The 20,250-nt window shown below is 41.8% G+C and overlaps 1 protein-coding gene and 1 long non-coding RNA gene across 2 annotated transcripts in view; one reads left to right on the top strand and one right to left on the bottom strand.

Annotated features, from left to right (window-relative positions):
• LOC139568076 (uncharacterized) overlaps nucleotides 1–20,250 on the top strand; it is a 245,886-nt gene that overhangs the window by 205,557 nt on the left and 20,079 nt on the right. The gene's annotated exons all lie outside the window — the stretch shown is intronic.
• On the bottom strand, nucleotides 4,359–18,587 carry LOC139568063 (uncharacterized). The gene is made up of 9 exons (XM_071389757.1): nucleotides 18,552–18,587; nucleotides 8,785–8,862; nucleotides 8,169–8,513; nucleotides 7,792–8,010; nucleotides 7,288–7,653; nucleotides 6,955–7,176; nucleotides 6,380–6,721; nucleotides 6,052–6,273; nucleotides 4,359–4,768 (listed from the first exon to the last, which is right to left on the bottom strand). The coding sequence occupies exons 2-9, from the start codon at nucleotides 8,837–8,839 to the stop codon at nucleotides 4,374–4,376; spliced, it is 2,166 nt and encodes a 721-aa protein (XP_071245858.1). The 5' UTR covers nucleotides 8,840–8,862; nucleotides 18,552–18,587; the 3' UTR covers nucleotides 4,359–4,373.

Below are 20,250 nucleotides of genomic sequence, written 5' to 3'. Positions count from 1 at the left end.
ATTCTTTGTTTTCTTAATTATTTTGGTTAGGTCAGGGTGTGACGAAGGGGTGGTTTGTTTAGTTTAACTTGTCTAGGGGTTTTTGTATGTCTATGGGTTTTTGACTAATCTAGGTAGTTATATGTTCTATGGTTGCCTAGATTGGTTCTCAATTAGAGGCAGCTGTTTATCGTTGTCTCTGATTGGGAACCATATTTAGGCAGCCATATTCCTTGAGTATTTCGTGGGTGATTGTCTAGGTATTAGTTGCTTGTGTCTGCACTTATATTATATAGCTTCACGTTCGTTTCATTGTTTTGTAAGTTTATTCAGTGTTCTTCGTTATTAAAAGTAAAGATGTATTCATATCACGCTGCGCATTGGTCCTCCTCTCTTTCTACAGACGACGAACGTGACAGCGTTCCATTTTCTGTCCACTGAAGATACTGTTATAACAAGTGAAAACAATGACAAGGAAGTTTATTCTTAAAAGTTTATTAAAAAAAATGTCACAACACAGTTTACACATGTTTTTTAGGGGATAAAAGCATTACGTTGCAGAAACGTTGCATCAAGCAGAACTCTTTCCTGGACGTTGAGACAAAAGTCTCACGATTTTGATGGTTGTTTCAGAAACATAACAAAAATATATATATAATTATATACAATGCATTGGGAAAGTATTCAGACCCCTTGACTTTAAAAAAAAATGTTGTTACGTTACAGCCTTATTCTAAAATAGATTTATATAAAAAATATACCACTATTCCCATAATGACAAAACAAAAACAGTTTTTTAGAAAGGTCTGCAAATGTTTTAAAAATAAAAAACAGGAATATCTTATTTAGATAAGTATTCAGACCTTTTGCTTTGAGACTCGAAATTGAACTCAGCTGCATCCTGTTTCTATTAATCATCCTTGAGATGTTTCTACAACTTGATTGGAGTCCACCTGTGGTAAATTCAATTGATTGGACATGATTTGGAAAGGCACACACCTACCTATATACGGTCCCACAGTTGACAGTGCATGTCAGAGCAAAAATCATGAGGTCGAAGGAATTGTCTCTAGAACTCAGAGACAGAATTGTGCTGAGGCACAGATCTGGGGAAGGGTACCAAAACATTTCTGTTTTATTATTATTATTTTACTATTACTGTATCACAATTCCAGTGGGTCAGAAGTTTACATACACTAAGTTGACTGTGCCTTTAAACAGCTTGGAAAATTCCAGAAAATGATGTCATGGCTTTAGAAGCTTCTGATAGGCTAATTGACATCATTTGAGTCAATTGGAGGTGTACCTGTGGATGTATTTCAAGGCCTACCTTCAAACTCAGTGCCTCTTTGCTTGACATCATGGGAAAACCAAAATAAATCAGCCAAGACCTCAGAAAAAAATGGTAGACCACCACAAGTCTGGTTCATCCTTGGGAGCAATTTCCAAATGCCAAATCTCACGTTCATCTTTACAATTATTTGTACAGTATAAACACCACGGGACCATGCAGCCGTCATACCGCTCAGGAAGGAGATGCGTTCTGTCTCCTAGAGATTAACGTACTTTGGTGTGAGAAGTGCAAATCAATCCCAGAACAACAGCGAAGGACCTTGTGAAGATGCTGGAGGAAACAGGTACAAAAGTATCTATATCCACAATAAATTGAGACTTAAATCGACAACCTGAAAGGCCGCTCAGCAAGGAAGAAGCCACTGCTCCAAAACCGCCATAAAAAAGCCAGACTACGGTTTGCAACTGCACATGGGAACAAAGATCGTACTTTGGTTCTGGGTTTGTTGTATTCAGGTCTTCTTGGTTCTGGGTTTGTTGCGTTCAGGTCTTCTTGGTTCTGGGGTTGTTGTGTTCAGGTCTTCTTGGTTCTTGGTTTGTTGCGTTCAGGACTTCTTGGTTCTGGGGTTGTTGTGTTCAGGTCTTCTTGGTTCAGGGTTTGTTGACTGTACTGTAGAGAACAGAGGAGTCCTCCTCAGCTGATTGTGCTGCTGTGGTTGTGAAGCAGAGAAACATCAATTTAAAAAAGACAGCGTCCCAAATGGTGGCACAGTATAGGGCTCTGTCTAAAGTAGTGCACTACCACCCTATAGGGCTCTGTCTAAAGAAGTGCACTAAATAGGGAATAGGGTTCCATTTGGAACAGAAGAACAGTTCTTCAAAACCATCATCACATCACTCCCTATTATAGACATGTCATAGTAATTGTCCTGAGATGTCCATTGTTGTGTTCATAGTTTGGGTTCGTAGTGGTCACTAAGGGTCAACTGTTTTTCTTATTGATAACATCTCCTACAATAAGCAGCAGCATATGAATGACCTTAATGCAGAATATGCTCACCGGTTGGCAGCACTGGGAGGTTGAATTTCAGAGCAGCGTACTGGACATCCTCATCCTCTTTCTGGGTCTGAGGCACTTGGACGGTGGAGTACAGAGGCACTTCCTGGTTTTTGGAGCCAGAGAAGTGGACGCTGGCATAGTGAACATCATCCTGGTCGTCTGTGGCTGCTGTCTGTGCTGCAGTAGAGTTCATGGCCATGCTTGAGATGTTGTCATACACGGGACTAGAGTCTCCCTGATGGAGAGAGAGAGCAGACAACATGAGGAGTGGAAATGTCCCACAAAGAATACACAGTCATCACAGTCATCTTCTGATTCCAACAGACTCACCTGTCCATCATCTGCTGTGCCTCTTGTGTCAGAGGTGGATTTGGAGGCTTTATTCCTGTATTGTAAACAAATGAATGAATGAATAAATGAATGAACTATTTAATCTTCTAAAGTGAAATAATAAACAACAAAAACACTCACCTGAACCACATGAGTCCAGAGAGACAGAGGATGAGAACCAGAACAACCACTATGATTCCTACAGCTGCAGTCACAACTGAGGTTTGTTTCCCTAAAATAAAATATAGATGATATGAGTACACAGCATGTTCTAATGAACTACATATTGTTATAATAATAAAACAGAATATCAATGTAATACTTGTTAATACTTGGGGATTTTATAAGCCAACCTGTAGTTTTGAAAAGTAATTTTGTATTGAGGTATTAAAGATGAAACTTTACCTGCTACAATGATCATCAGAGCTGTAGAGTTCATAGATCCTCTTCCATTCTGGGCCTCACAGTAATATTCTCCTCTGTCCTCAGAGATGATGTTAGTGATGCTGTAACTCTGTCCTGATGCTTTTGGTGAGGTTACATTCTTCTTGTACCAGGTGTATTTGTCCACAGGTGGGTTGGCATCACTGCTGCAGGTCAGAGTCACTGAACTGCCCTCCACTATTTCACCAGAGGGACTGACTGACACTGAGGTGTTCTTTGGGCCATCTGGTGGACAATATGTAACACATTGTTTATACATAGAGCTTTACATGAGGAGCATCATGGAACTTGGACTTATGATTGAGATAAGTTAAATATGACTTTAAATATGTGTGATTCTCTGATCAAAAGAAGAGAAGGTTAGGTGTATTTACACTGAATGTCCACAGACACAGAAGAAGAGTTGAGACTCCCATATATACTCTCAGCCTCACAGTAGTATTCTCCACTGTCCTCAGAGTTAATGTTGGTGATGAGGAAGGTGTTTTCAGATCCTTTCAATGAAGCTCCATTCTTCTTGTACCAGGTGTATTTATCCACAGGTGGGTTGGCATCACTGCTGCAGGTCAGAGTCACTGAACTGCCCTCCACTATTTCACCAGAGGGACTGACTGACACTGAGGTGTTCTTTGGAGCATCTAGTAAAGCAGAATTTGTCAGAGGGTCAGGACTGTAGTACACTACCTCAAATGACATCATGTCAAAAATAAATTATATCTAAAGTCAGAGAACTATCTAGAACTATCACTTACACAAAACATGAACAATAATACATTTGGAGAAACTTTAGGACTTGAGTGTCTACTAAACTATTCTTCAAGTGTTTGAGGTACTGAACATTCTAACTATAGACATGCATACATCTATGACATTGTGTGTAATTTCTATGTAATGATGAATATTGATAGATAAAGCAGTAATACCCTTCTCATTGATATTAAATGATTGATACTTTCTAAGTAGAATAGTAGTTTAATTCATACTCACACACTGCAGGAGAGTGGAGGTCCTCATGGTGTTCTACAGTACAGGAGTAACTGTCTGCAGAATGACCCAACACTACTAGTGTATTACTAGAGTATTGTTGGGAAGTGGGCTCATCTAGACGTTGTCCGTTCTTGTACCAGATGTAGGTGGGGTTGTCAGTCAGAGTACAGGTGGTGCTACAGGTCAGTGTCTTCTGTCCCTCTGCAGCAGGAGTCACCTTCACCTGCAGACCTGAAACAATATGTATAAAACCACATACACCTCTGTGGTAACAGGATGGTTAATTTATTTTCTCCTGTAATTCAATATGATTTACAGTTGTATCATACAGTGTAGTATTACCTGTGACAGACAGAGTTGTTCCTGGGAAACTATGACCCCATTCAATGTTGTATGTTTTAAAAGTGAAGCGATACTCAGCTGAGTCCTCCTCTCTCAGATCTGTGATTCTCAGGGTGAAGGGATCTTTGTATGTTCCAGTGTACTCCACACGACCTGCATACCTTGGGTCTGTGGTTAGGTCTTCAGGGGTCAACTTATCACTTCTAAACCAGAATGTTGATGTGGTGGAATAATAACCAACATAAGTACAGGATATTTCCACTGTTGACCCCTTCAAGACACAGATTCTCCTCTTGGTGTAAGTCACTCTGCTGCAGTCCTGACCCTGAACACCTGAAACACAGTGACATAACAAGAGGTCAACTGGATTATATTCTCAGTTCTTTCTAGAAATGCTAACAGTTCTGATATTACATAGTGAAACCAACACACACACAGAAATACATTTTATAAAGTTTTACAGTGATGTATTAGGGACAGATCTATTTAGTTTTTGCTATGTGGAGGATTGTGTGGTTTTTTACATTCAGCCCAGGACCTCCACATCCAGCTTCTTCACCTGCGGGATCATCTGAGAACAGCCACCCAGACAGCTGATGAAACTAATGAGTAATTCTGTCTGTGATAAAGCCCTTTTGTTGGGAAAAACTCAGTCTGATTGGCTGGGCCTGGCTCCCCAGTGGGTGGGCCTATGCCCTCCCAAGCCCACCCATGGTTGTGACCCTGCCCAGTCATGTGAAATCCATAGATTAGGGCCTAATGAATTTATTTCAATTTACTGATTTCCTTTTATGAGCAGTTACTCAGTAAAATGGTTGAAATTGTTGCACGTTGCGTTTATATTTTTGTTCAATATAATTGTATATGTATTTATGTAAAACATAGGGACCACAATGGAAATAAGTCCCCGACTTTATTGTACAATCCTGTTCACTTAAAAAATATTGTGTATATGTGTTTTTTTTAACATACAAATAAAATCAATCAATCAATCAATCCAAACTGAGCTGCAGACATTTGATGAACGGAAAGAGACATCTGTTACAAAACACCAACAAGTGTAATGACATTCAGAGATTGTCAAGCTTTCAATACTGGGTAAGACTACAAGGTAGGGAGGGATGTGTTCTCTGTCCAGATTTACATTGTCTAGTTATTGTGGTGTTGAAAACACAAACCATGACATTGAAGCGCCCGAAGTCGGTATGTTTTGTTTATTGGTTGTGTGCTGCATTGGCACAGAAACCTGTTGGTGGAAAATGTGTTGCATATATTTTGTATATGATCGCAGTGTAATGAAACAGGCAGGGTGAGCTTGTCTGTGGTGGTCGGGAACCCTCAAACTTCTGGCCCGTAGCCCTGCGTGGCATTGACTGTGCCACAACAGCAGGCTGAAGTGACAAAGTCGGTATTCACGTTTATAAAGGCAGGGTCGCTACAGTTATTCTTATTTGTGGTCGTAAACATTATTTTGAGTTCATTCTGAGGGGGGAGGGTGTTCAATTGATTTTACAGTACAAAGGGAGGGTAATGTGAAAATATTTTTTACTTTGGAGACCAGTCCTGTCTAGTCTCCCAGCAAAATTTGATCTGTCCCTTAATAAAGAAACACTCACACACTGCAGGAGAGAGGAGATCCTCATGGCCTTTTACAGCACAGGAGTAGCTGTCTTCATAGTTCCTGGAGAAGTTGTACTGGGGGGAGGTGCTCTCATCTAGATGTTGTCCGTTCTTGTACCAGATATAGATGGGGTTGGGGTTACTCAGAGTACAGGTGGTGCTACAGGTCAGTGTCTTATACTCTGAATACTGTTCAGGAGTCACCTCCACCTGAAAACCTGAATTAAAGGAGAACAAAAAAAGAGTATATGGTTCAGAATTGGTGTGAGTTAATTATTAACATCATGACTCTTCAAAACTGTATAATGTGGTATGTAGTGTTACCTGTGACAGTCAGAGTTGTTCCAGGGAAGCTATACCCCCATCTGGCCTCATCAGTTGTAAATCTGAACTTGTACTCAGTTGAATCACTCTCTCTCAGGTCTGTGATTCTCAGGGTGGAGTTCTTTTCTGTTTGTCGATAGTATTCCACACGACTTGCATACTCTGAGTCCTGGATCAGGTCTTTAGTTACACCAGACTCCCATTTGTTGAACCAGGATACTTCTGTGACGTTATGCCAACTGGGATGTGTGTAAAAGCAGGATATGTCCACTGTTGACCCTTTCAAAGCACAGATACTCTGATGGGTGTAAGTCACATTCATACAGCTCTCACCCACAACACCTGAAACAAAATGTAACTGATCAATTCCTGAAACGATAATGAGACTAAATGTTTTAGATGTATTGGACAGGTTCATTTTGAATTTAAACAAAATATTAACATACATGTACATACATCTATTAAACTGTTTATCATTCCAATGTATATAGTTAAGAATATTGATAGAGAAAGTAATACCATTCTTATTGGTTCTAAATGATACCACATACAATACTAGTTTCATTCATACTCACACACTGCAGGAGAGTGGTGATCCTCATGGCCTTTTACAGCACAGGAGTAACTGTCTGAATAATAACTATTGACAGAGTATTGCAGGGAAGTGGGCTCATCTAGACGTTGTCCGTTCTTGTACCAGATGTAGGTGGGGTTGGGGTTGTCAGTCAGAGTACAGGTGGTGCTACAGGTCAGTGTCTTCTGTCCCTCTGCAGCAGGAGTCACCTTCACCTGCAGAACTGAAACAATATGTATAAAACCACATACACCTCTGTGTTAACAGGATGGTTAATGTATATTCTCCTGTAATTAATTATGATTTACAGTTGTATCAAACACTGCAGTCTTACCTGTGACAGACAGAGTTGTTCCAGGGAAACTATGACCCCATTCAAAGTTTTGAGTTTTAAAAGTGAAGCGATACTCAGCTGAGTCCTCCTCTCTCAGATCTGTGATTCTCAGGATGCAGGGATCTTTATATCTCCATCTCTCTTTGTCAGGGTACTTCACACGACCTGCATACCCTGGGTCTCTGGTTAGGTCCTCAGGGGTCAACTTATTAGTCCAACTAGCATTCCGTTTAGGACTAAACCAAAGTGATGATTTGACTGTATTATAACCAACATAAGTACAGGATATGTCCACTGTTGACCCCTTCAAGACACAGATTCTCCTCTTGGTGTAAGTCACTCTGTTGCAGTCCTGACCCTGAACACCTGAAACACAGTGACATAACAAGAGGTCAACTGGATTATATTCTCAGTTATTCCTAGAAATGCTGAAAGTTAAACCTGAAAGTGAAACCAACACACACACAGAGGTTAAACAGTATTGTTAATTAAATACACACTCACACACTGCAGGAGAGTGGAGATCCTCATGGCCTTTTACACCACAGGAATAACCATCAATGTAGTTGCTGGAGACTGAGTTTTTGTACTGGGGGGAGGTGCTCTCATCTAGATGTTGTCCGTTCTTGTACCAGATGTAGGTTGGGTTGTCAGTCAGAGTACAGGTGGTGATACAGGTCAGTGTCTTATCCTGATGTCCACCAGTCACCTTCACCTGAAGACCTGGAGAATAAACTATATCACTGTAAATCCCTTTATCACTGACTTATCACTCTAATACAAAGATGAAGGAAATCCTATGTTATACAGATGTAAATACAAACCAAGACATTTATCCTGAACTAAATGGAATTCAAAATAAAAGCTATTTTTTACTTTACCTGTGACAGACAAAGTCACTCCAAGTTGGCCAGTATATGTCCCTCCTTCCTGATCTGTTTGTAATCTGAACCTGTACGTAGCTGAGTCTCTCTCTCTCAGGTCTGTTATTCTCAGGGTACAGTCTTTCTCCTTATCCCCACGATACTTCACATGACCTGCATTTTCTGGATCCTGTCCTAGATATTTAGGTTCTACACCAGTCCCCCATTCAGTGAACCAGCGGGTTTTTGTGACTGTACCACTGGGATATGTGTAAGAGCAGGTCAGATCAACTGTTGACCCCCTCAAGGCACAGATTCTCTGAGGGGTGTAAGTCACACTCCAGCCATCCTGACCCAGTACCACTGAAACACACAGTCACACAACACAAGGGAATCACAATTAAGCCAAAATGGCTCACAATAATAGAAGGTTGTGTCCACATTTTGTTGCCATAGTTGCTGAGTTGAGTGTGAATGGAAACCACAGATAAGCATCTCTCAATGAGGAGTGAAAGACAACTATATAAAGTGATGTAGATATGACAAATAGAAGAACATTATGACTCTTAACATTTTAGACATGTTTGTAAATCGAAACACAGGGCAACTAAAACAGTTATGAAAGGGACCATACCTGCCACAGACCAGAAAAAGACCACCACCACACTTCCTGCTGTTCTCAAGGCCATTGTTGCATCTCCCACCCTGCAGTCTTAGAAACATAAACAACAACTCACCAGCTGGTGAAATACAACATACATCATCATCATCAACAACAACCACTTATTGAACAGATGTGTAGAACTGTAAACACATATTTCTACATTGATTGTTGTGAAGCTGTTTTATTCTCAGAACCCCAAATATAGGAGGATAAATGTTCAATCCTCTACGGTCCGTCAAGCTGTACAGCAGCCTAAAGACTGACCACCAGGTTCAATGATAGTCTATCCCCAAGCTGTGAGGCTAAACAGCAAGTGAATCACACACACACACACACACACACACACACACACACACACACACACACACACACACACTACAGCGTTACACTGAGCATGTCGTGTTCCACCTGGTTCATCATGTCATCCCGATGTAACTCTATTTCTTGAATTGCATTGTTGGTTAAGGGCTTGTAAGTAAGCATTTCACAGTAAGGTCTACACCTGTTGTATTTGGCGCATGTGACAAACACCATTTGATTTGATTTGATTAGATCAGCACTCCTACACTGACACACTTATTGAATACTGACCCTGATGTAACAACCAAAACACAGCTCAAAACATAACAAGAAGTAAATTATATATTTCCCTCAAGTCTATGACTTATGACTAAATACAAATAACTAAAAACAATATTTCAAGATATTGTCAAGAGTACTTACAGAGTGAAGGGGAGAGGTCTGTACTGTAAGTCAACTTACTAACAGTGCATTGGAACACTGTGGTTCAAACATATTTAAAGTAGTCAGGGCACAAGTAGGTGCTGCAGAACTATCCTTTCCTTCCTCTTTAACACATGCATCATGACCAGACCAGCACATCAGAAAAGGGAGGTTAGTGAGTAAGCGTGGGTCATACACTTCCAAATGATGGACCTTACACTTCTTTAAATACAGAACCATGTTATTTATTTGTTCACTATTCTATTTGGAATGTTTATAATATCTTAGAGGGGCAAGGCAACACATTCTGAGTTCTATATGTAACAAGTCAAAGTTTAATTTACATGTGGTCAGTTCCATGATATCATTCATTCTATTCTACTAATCAGTTCAATGTACACTCCTCCTCACCTACTGAAGGATCCAGTGTTCTAGACTAGACTTCTCCCTACTGGCATCTCAATATTACGGCACCATCTTTATAATAATTTCCTTAATAATGTTTGGCTAAAAACAACATAACAAACTGGAAACAAATCACAAAAAATTGTGAAACACAAGACTGGCTAGCCTATCTGTAAATAGCCCATCCAACTACCTCATCCCCATACTGTTATCTATTTTTGCTCCAGCCACAGATCTGGGGAAGGGTATCAAAACATTTCTGCAGCATTGAAGGTCCCCAAGAACACAGTGGCGTCCATCATTCTTAAAACTTCTCTAGGATAGGGGGCAGCATTTTCACGTTTGGATGAAAAGCGTGCCCAGAGTAAACTGCCTCCTACTCAGTCCCAGATGCTAATATATGCATATTATTATTAGTATTGGATAGAAAACACTCTGAAGTTTCTAAAACGGTTTGAATCATGTCTGTGACTATAACAGAACTTATTTGGCAGGCAAAACCCCGAGGACAAACCCTTCAGACTTTTTTTTTTGAGGTCACTCTCTTTTCAATGAGCTTTCATTGGGAATCCAGATTTCAAAGGGACCTTCCTGCAGTTCCTATCGCTTCCACTGGATGTCAACAGTCTTTAGAAATTGGTTGAGGTTTTTCCTTTGAGAAATGAAGAAGTAGCCATGTTCAGAATGAGGCTCCAGTGAAGTGTACTGTTTGTTAGAGGCGCATGACCAGAAAGCATGCTACACATTGTTTTCCTCCGGTATTGAACACAGATCATCCCGTCTTCAATTTTATCGATTATTGACATTAAAAAATACCTAAAGTTGTATTACAAAAGTAGTTTGAAATTTTTGGAAAAAGCTTACAGGTAACTTTTGAGATATTTTGTAGTCACGTTGTGCAAGTTGGAACCGGTGTTTTTCTGGATCAAACACGCCAAATAAATGGACATTTTGGATATATATCGACGGAATTAATCGAACAAAAGGACCATTTGTGATGTTTATGGGACATATTGGAGTGCCAACAGAAGAACCTCGTCAAAGGTAAGGCATGAATTATATCTTTATTTCTGCGTTTTGTGTCGCAGGGTTGAGATGTGATGGTCTGTGATTGTTAGCTGGGGTGCTATCCTCAGATAATAGCATTGTTTGCTTTCACCGTAAAGTATTTTTGAAATCTGACTGTTGGTTGGATTCACAACAAGTGTAGCTTTAATTTGATATATTGAATGTGTGATTTCATGAAAGTTAAATTTTTATAGAAATTTATTTCAATTTGGCGCTCTGCATTTTCACTGGATGTTGGCCAGGTGGGACGCTACCTTCCCACATATCCCAGAGAGGTTAAATGGAAGAAGTTTAGAACCACCAAGACTCTCCTAGAGCTGGCCGCCCAGCAAAACTGAGCAATTGGGGGAGATTGGCCTTGGTCAGGATGACAAAGAACCCAATGGTCACTCTGACAGAGCTCCAGAGTTCCTCTGTGGAGATGGGAGAACCTTCCAGAAGGAGAAACATCTCTGCAGCACACCACCAATCATACATGGCACCATCCCTACGGTGAAGCTTGGTGGTGGCAGCATCATGCTGTGGGGATGTTTTCCAGTGGCAGGGATTGGGAAACTAGTCAGGATCGAGGGAAAGATGAATGGTGCAAAGTACAGAGAGATCCTTGATGAAAACCTGCACCTAAGATCTCAAACTGAGGTGAATGTTCACCTTCCAACAGAACAACGACCCTGGGCACACAGCCTAGACGACCCAGGAGTGGCTTCAGGACAAGTCTCTGAATGTCCTTGAGTGGCCCAGCCAGAGCCCGGACTTGAATCGGATCGAACATCTCTGGAGAGATGCATTTTAAAAGTAGCCTAGTCAGGGCATTAACATGCATGAACAGCATGTCCTGAAAGCAATGTTACTGTATCTAAATAGAAAATGGACAAAAGTCAGCGTAGGTGCATTTCTTTATTTGAGGAGTGGGCTTTCATTTTTTTAAAGATACAAAATGTGACCCATTCCCATCACTCCTCATCTGCAGCATCAAAGTCCTTCTGAAGATTTTAGTGTTCTAGACTAGATCTCTCCCTACTGGCATCTCAACATTACTGCAGCCTCCAATCCTATGTTGTCCTGATTCATTTGGGCAGTAATATAATGGCAATATCATATTCTGTTACACTGTATGCCTTTGAACAGTACTGGTACCTAATAATATTGTCCTCAATTATGTTGGGCTAATAACAAAATAACAAACTGACAATACATCAGATAGAATGTATTGGATTGTTGAGAACCTTCTATTGATTATCTCAAGTTTTGAACAAAATGATCATGTAATCTTGACCTGGGTCTTTGTGAAGCTGTTGACTAGTATTCTTTATCAGCCCAGCACCTATGTTTTAAGGATGTGCGTATGACCACAAACTTTTCTACATTAGAGTAGTAACCTTAGCTAGCAGTATTGACTGCTGATGTTAATGTATTGTATAGTCTAATGTACCCTGTTATCCAGTGTTGTATTCAAGACCACCAAAAGCGAGACCGATTCAAGTCCAAGACTGGAGCAAATCGAGTCTGAGGCAAGACCAAGACGGAAGGGGGAGGCGAGACCGAGTAAAGACCGAGACCGGGAGGGGACAAGGAGTACGAAACTGAGTCAAGACTGAGACCAGAAAAATGATAGTCCAATTCAAGACCATGATTATAATTGTGTCAAAACACCACCGGCACCGGTGGCGGCTCTGGTGCGGGACGAAGAACCCGCTCAGCTCTCGGATCCACCATCTTAGGTGGTGGCTCTGGTCCGGGCCGAAGAACCCGCTCATCCCGTGGATCCAGCAATGGACCCAGGCTGAACACTGTGCCTAGACTGGACCTAGATCCCGAGGAAGGCTCCTGCCTTGGAGCGGGACTGGACGCCGTGTCTGGACTGGGCATCGGCGCAGAGGAGGGATCCTGCCATGGAGCTGGACTGGACGCCATGTTTGGACTGGACATCGGCGCAGGGTAAAGCACCCGCCATGGAGCGGGACTGGACGCGGTGCCTGGACTGGGCACCAACGCAAAAGAAGACTCTGGCCTTGGAGCTAAACTGGATGCCGTGCTCAGACTGGGCATCTGCGCAGGGGAAGGCTCCGGCCATGGAGCTGGAGGTTCTGGACCGTTGACCATCACAGGAGGTTCCGGACCGTGGACCGTCAGAGGAGGTTCCGGACTGGGAACTGTCGCCGGAAGCTCTGGACTGGTGACTGTCGCTGGAAGCTCTGGACTGGACTGGGAACTGTCGCCGCAAGCTCTGGACTGGGAACTGTCGCCGGAAGCTCTGGACTGGGAACTGTCGCCGGAAGCTCTGGACTGGGGATCATCGCAGGAAGCTCTGGACGGGATCGTCGCAGGAAGCTTGGTGCGTGGGGCCGGCACTGGTGGTACCGGGCTAGAGACACGCACCTCAGGGCGAGCGCGAGGAGCAGGCACAGGACGTACTAGACTGGGGAGGCGCACTGGAAGCCTGATGCGTGGGGCCGGTACAGGTGGCACCGGACTGATGACACGCACTTCAGGGCGAGTGCGGGGAGAAGGAACAGGACGTACCGGACTGGGGACACGTACTTCAGGGAAAGTGCGAGGAGCAGGCACAGGACGTACCTGACTGGGAACACGCACTTCAAGGAGAGTGCGAGGAGCAGGCACAGTACGTACCGGACTGTGGAGACGTACTGGAGACCTGGTGCGTAGAGCCGGCATCAATGGTACTGGAACTTTAACACACTTCTCAGGACGAGTACGGGGAGCTGACTCAGGTGGCACCAAACTGACAACACATTCCTTCGGGCAAAATCCGTGCATCCTCCACCAACTCAACAACTCTCCCATTTCTCTCTCCTCCAAATTCTCCCTCTTCTCCCAGACTGGCTCTGGTTCACTCCTCGGCTCCGCCGACTGCTCCATGTGCCCTCCCCCCCAAAATTCTTGGGGTTTCTGTGGTCTTCCTCCCTGACTTCGTCGCTGTCTCTCCTTCAATGCTTCCGCCTGCTTCCATGGTAGGCTCTTGTCTCCTGCCATTATTTCGTCCCAAGTCCAGGACCTTCTCTCCCTGATCTCCTCCAAAGACCAGGATGCCATCTCCTCCTGGGCACGCTGCTTGGTCCTTTGTTGATGGGATATTCTGTCAAGTTCGTTGTAAAATTGGTCGGACTAAGGCGCAGCGTGCGTAGAGTTCCACATGTTTAATAAATTAAACTCACCAAAACAATACAGAACAAAACAAATAAAGAAACAAACAACGAACCGTGAATAACGAGATGCTACGTGTACTAACTCCAAACATAAACAATATCCCATAACCCACATGTGGAAAAAGATGCTACTTAAGTATGATCCCCAATTAGAGACAACGATAACCAACTTTCTCTAATTTGGAATCATACAAGTCACCAACATAGAAAATAAACCTAGAACCCCACATAGAGAATATAAACTAGAACAACCCCCCAGTCACACCCTGACCTACTCTACCGTAGAAAATAAAAGCTTCTATGGTCAGGACGTGACATGTCCAGAATTGTTTGATATTGAAACTGAAACAGTGCATCCTGAATGGAGGCAGAAAACAATGTACCAGGCCAGCTGTGATTTACAACCTGATAGCAATATTTTTTGGACTACCATGAAACGTACTGGTGAATTATAGTAATCATGCATTGAACTACATCCATCTATTCTGCCAGCAATGCCTTAGTTAACATCATGGAACGTTGAGTCAAATATAGCCTTTTTTTTTAAACCTTTAATAAAGTTGGTTTTGTAGCATGAACTGGGAATTTGATATTTTTGACTGATATGATTGTCTGATTGTTTCATATCTGCAAAGTAGTTCAAACGCTGTCAGTTCTATTTTAAATTAAGTCACCGTGTCACGCACTGACCTTAGAGATCCTTTTTATGTCTCTATTTTGGTTTGGTCAGGGCGTGAGTTGGGGTGGCATTCTATGTTTTGTGTTTCTATGATTTTCTATTTCTATGTTTTGGCCGGGTATGGTTCTCAATCAGCGACAGCTGTCTATCGTTGTCTCTGATTGGGAACCATACTTAGGTAGACTTTTTTCCTACCTGTCTTTGTGGGAAGTTGACTTTGTTTAGGGCACATAGCCTTTGAGCTTCACGGTTTGTTTTGTATTAATTATTGTTTTGTCGGCGTCATTTCTAAAATAAAGAGAAAATGTACGCTCACCACGCTGCACCTTGGTCCTCATCTTTCAACAGCCGTGACACACCGGTTACTTTGTGTGCTAAATGTGAAATGTTTTTTGCAATGGGAAGTAATAGTTGTACATTTCGATTGGGAAATGCTTAATGGTTGTGTTTTTGTATTCTTATGACTGGGACCAACTGGCTTATTATGTTCGAGCTAATCATCTGCTTCTCAATTAACATCATGCTGTGTGTAACTGCTGTCTTTCCATCGGCCATATGCAGTAGTGTAGGTGCCTGAAGAAGGTGGCAATTGTCAAATTTTGTCAAACAGTTCCCAAACTGCCCGCCCGGCCAGCATAGGAAAGGGGATACTCTATCAGTTGGTCAGCTGAATGCATTCAAAAAATCCTCTGTTTTCCAATATTTATTTATGATTTTCACTCTCCCATTCACACTTTTTTTATTAGAAAAATACAGAAATGTGATGGGTTATGCCCACAACAATGCTTAAACCACAACAATTTGATTGGGTGAGACTGTCATGGCTTGGTTCCCCAGTTGGTGGGCCTGTGTCCCCCCAGGCCCATCCATGTATACGACCCGGATGCAAACAGGCATGATGACAAATGTGACTCACCACCTGTATTCGGTCTTACGTAGCAAAATTTGAATTTCTGTTTTTTACATTGGATAAAAGTAGAGACTCTGATCTACAAAATTGTATATCATACACTGCATTTGAAGAACCAATGGGAAAGTAATTCTGCTTTGAAAGTTGATCAACTTGTAAACTCACTTTTGAGAAAACCGTCTTTCAATGTTTTGGTACTACTATTGGAGAGCCCTTCTTTGTCTAAACACATTCAGCATTGTTTACACCCTCTTAAGCCTTAGCCCCACCCATCTCTTTAGAAACGTGTAATGTCTGAAAATGTAGCTAGCTAGAACATTTTACCAGTATACATCATGGTTGGACGCGACTCCTGTCTGATGCCATGCATGGTTGTCCTTAGTTTGACGATATAATCTAGACTGGTGTTTTCTCCGACTCCTTAGCTATTGTACTCACATTCCACTGATTTCAAAACTCGGTCCTCCAGAAAGTGGAGAGCATACACATAACGTTAGCTAGCGAGCCAGCCAACTAACGTTAGCTAGCTAACAGTACACTAACTTGACATTAGGTTTATGCAGTTTTACTATACAATACATTTTTTAAAAACAGCTTGTGTTTGACACGATTACCTAGACATACTGATCAGCTTCAATAGCGTGCTATATGGCAGACCAATCCAAACTCATCTCTTGGCATGTCCAGCCAACTCATTATCTCAGCCAATCATGGCTAACGGGAAGGTTGCTCACTTTTTCTGTCACTAAACCAACTAGGCTCGTAATTTAACAATTTTATTTGTATTTACAGATAGCATACAAGTTAGATTTTTTTAGGCACATGACATTTCACATGTTCGCATTCTGATAAAAAAAATGTTTTTATGTTCAAACAGCTCTCCTGTGAAGTCGTGACTTGTGACATACGCCTAGTATCCTGAATCGGGTCACAAATGCGCATCACAAATGTGACTGACCGGCTCAAATCGGTATTATGTAGCAACATTAGAAATTGTGTTTTTTACATTGGATAAAAGTAGAAACTCAGAGCTACAAAATGATTTATCATACACTACACACTATACACTATACCCTATACACTACAGTTGAGGAACAATGGGAAAGTAATTTTGCTTTGAAAGTTGATCTACTTGTAAACTCACTTTTGAGAGAATGACCTTTGAATGTTTTGGTACTACTATTGGAGAGCCTTCCTTTGTCTACACCGATTCAGCATCGTTCACACCCTCTTAAGCTTTAGCCCCACCCATCTCTTTAAGGGTTGATCCGAATGTACTAACAACAGCAGTCAAGCACGCAGGCTAACCTGCTAGCTACTTTCAGACATCTAAGTGAGAGAGAACAGCTCACTGAACATTTCTCGCACTAGCAGAGCTGGTTAGGTTGTTATGTTATTCAGAGCGTTTGGTGACTGCAACTGTGGCCGTTCGTAAAATCAGAGCGTTTCACGTTCAGAGAGCACACCGGACGCTCTGGCCGATGAGTTTACTGACGTTTACTGACACCGGCCATATTCAACGAGTGTTGAGCGTTCGTAAATCATCAGTTATTCTGCACTCTCTGGCACACTCAAACGAGAGTGCTCTTAAATCAGAGTAGATGCCCAAACTGAATTTATGAACGCACCCGAAATGGTTACTTGCATAGTGGAGTCTATTGTTAAGGCATGTAGCTAGCTAGCTAGCTAGCTAGCTAGGTAAACAATTGACCATAATCACAACTCATGACTTTACTACCATGCATGAATCTGCAGGTAGCTAACCAGCCAGGTTCAATGTTAGCTAACATTAGGCTATAGCTACCCTACCGGCTACCGAAGTCATTCTTCTGTGAGCTGCTCCATTTCAAAACCAGTTGAGAGCTGCACGCTCTTGCTGCCTGTAGATTATATTCCGCTGAAACTAGGCTGTGTGCGGCTATTGTGTAGGCTATTTTGTGCATGATTTCTCTATCGTACTACATCATTGATAAAATGTGTACCACCACTACACTACTTTGATACGCACCAGTAGGGATTATATGAGTGGCTGGTATTACGGTTGCTGTCCTTTCAGAATTCAGAACCTGTCACACACTGAAGGCCTATAGGTTCGCCACTGCGCAAACATGTCTATAATAGATATAAAGACTATTAAGATGCTAATGTTTCAAGAAAGGAGTGTATATATTTGGCCTGCCGAAGCGGTTTTATGTGCTGACTGAATAAATGGAAGCTGACAATTCGTTTTTTATTCCGCTGGTCTCTGGAATATCTATAACCTTTACAGACAAGTCCTCACGAGACTGAGCCAAGACCAAGTACAAATGTATCCAACACTGAGACAAGATCTAGACACTCAATATGTGGTCTCTCGACCAGATTTACAACACTGCTATTATACATATATAGTCTAAAGCCAATATACCATGGCTAAGGGCTGTATCCAGGCACTCCGTGTTGCGTCATGCCGAAGAACAGCCCTTAGCCGTGGTATATTGGCCGTATACCACACCTCCTCGGGCCTGTTGTCCATATATAGTCTAATGTAGCCTGTTGTGCATATATAGTCTAATTTAGCCTGTTATCATACACATATGCACACACAGGCATTTTTTTACCCTGGTTAATCATTTCTTCCCCATGTAGATCAACACTCCTAAACTGACAACCTTTATGAATACTGGGCCTGATGTAACAACCAAAACTCAACTCAAAACATAACAAGAAGTAAAATGATACAATCCCTCAAGTATATGACTTATAACCAAAAACTATTTTGCAAGATGTTGTCAAGAGTACTTACAGAGGGAAGTGTCTTGTCTTGTACAGTGAGTCAACTTATTGGCAGTGTGTGGAAACTGCTAGTAACTGTCAGTTCTGTGGTTGACACATATTTAAAGTAGTCAGGACACAAGAAGCTGATATAGAACTGTCCTTTCCAACTTTTTAAGACATTAACATGCATGAGGTCCAGACCAGCATGTCAGAAAAGGAAGATTACTGTATTAGAGTGGGTCCTACATTTCTAAAATGGACAAAATGTCCCCCATTTCCACTTTTATTTTAATACAGAACCATGTTAACACTATGTTGACTATTCTATATGGAATGTTTATAATATCTTAGAATGTGTTGCCTTGTCCCTCTGAGTTCTACATGGAACAGGTCAAAGTTCCATTTACATTTGGTCAGTTCCATGATGTCATTCATTCTATTCTGCTAATCAATTACATTTACACTCCTCATCAGCTACTGAAGGTTCCAGTGTTTTAGACTAGAGCTCTGGCATCTCAATATTACTTCACCATCTTAATAATAATGTCCTTGATAATGTTGGACTAATAAAACATAACAAACTGGAAATAGATCAGATAGAATGATGAAACACAACACTGGCTACTTGACAAAGTCATATTTAACCACACATGTCTGTAGTAGTACAACATCCACTATAATTATGTTTAACTGTTGACCATTGTGTACAATACTAGTAGTAGAGGCATCAGTATAATCACCATAGTGTTGCTGTATTGACTGTTAAGGCTGGTGTTTCTTAATCCTGGTCCTGGGGTGTTTTCATTAGTCACAGACCGTTGTGAAACATTTGGACTGTTGCAAATGTTTTGCAATGGAAACTGTTTACCACAATCGGAAAAAGTTTTGCAACAAAAACAGTGTCTATTGGAAAAAGGTCCCTTCCCGTTTTTTTTCTGTTTGCTCTGTTTGGTTACTAGAGTATACAGTAGAAAGTTTATGTTACAAAACGTTTTGCAACAGACCAAATTTTTTAGCAAATGGTATTAATTATTTCCCTATCAGCAGCACACCTGTAAGTAGCATTTAAGCACACAAACACTGATTTCTGTAGTAATACAACATGCCACTATCATATGTGACGTATGTGACAGGAACTCCAGACAATCACGGATTATAAATGGAAAACCAGCCATGTCGTGGACAGCGGCGTCTTGCTACCTGATAAGCTAAACACCTTCTTCGCCCGCTTTGAGGATAACACAGTGCCGCCGACATGGGCCGACGTGAGTAAGACATTTAAGCGTGTTAATCCTAACAGGGCTGCAGGCCCAGATGGTATCCCTAGCCGTGTCCTCAGAGCATGTGCAGATCAGTTGGCTGGAGTGTTTATGGACATATTCAATCTCTCCCTATCCCAGTCTGCTGTCCCCACTTGCTTCAAGATGTCCACCATTGTTCCTGCACCCAAGAAAGCCACGGTAACTAAACTAAATGACTATCACCCCGCAGCACTCACTTCTGTCATCATGAAGTGCTTTGAGATGGTAGTTAAGGATCATATCACCTCAACCTTACCCGACACCCTAGACTAACTGCAATTTGCATACCGCACCAATAGATCCATGGATGATGCAATCGCCATTGCACTGCACACTGCCGCATACCATCTAGACAAGATGAATATCTACTGAGTGGAAGAATGCTGCTCATTGACTACAGCTCAGCCTTCAACACCATAGTATCCT

The sequence above is a fragment of the Salvelinus alpinus genome, chromosome 2 (genome assembly GCF_045679555.1).
Source record: "Salvelinus alpinus chromosome 2, SLU_Salpinus.1, whole genome shotgun sequence".
Classification (NCBI taxonomy): Eukaryota; Metazoa; Chordata; class Actinopteri; order Salmoniformes; family Salmonidae; genus Salvelinus; species Salvelinus alpinus.
Note: the sequence above shows the minus strand (reverse complement) of the source record. Positions and strands in the feature narration are given on the sequence as shown.

Bases quoted from the DNA above. Each gene is read 5' to 3' on its own strand.
- LOC139568063 (XM_071389757.1), bottom strand. From the start codon at position 8,839: ATGGCCTTGAGAACAGCAGGAAGTGTGGTGGTGGTCTTTTTCTGGTCT. The intron at 8,514-8,784 runs GTATGGTCCCTT...TGTGTGTTTCAG, and splicing joins CTTTTTCTGGTCTGTGGCAG to TGGTACTGGGTCAGGATGGC. The intron at 6,722-6,954 runs GTGAGTATGAAT...ATTTTGTTTCAG, and splicing joins TCACCACTCTCCTGCAGTGT to GTGTTGTGGGTGAGAGCTGT.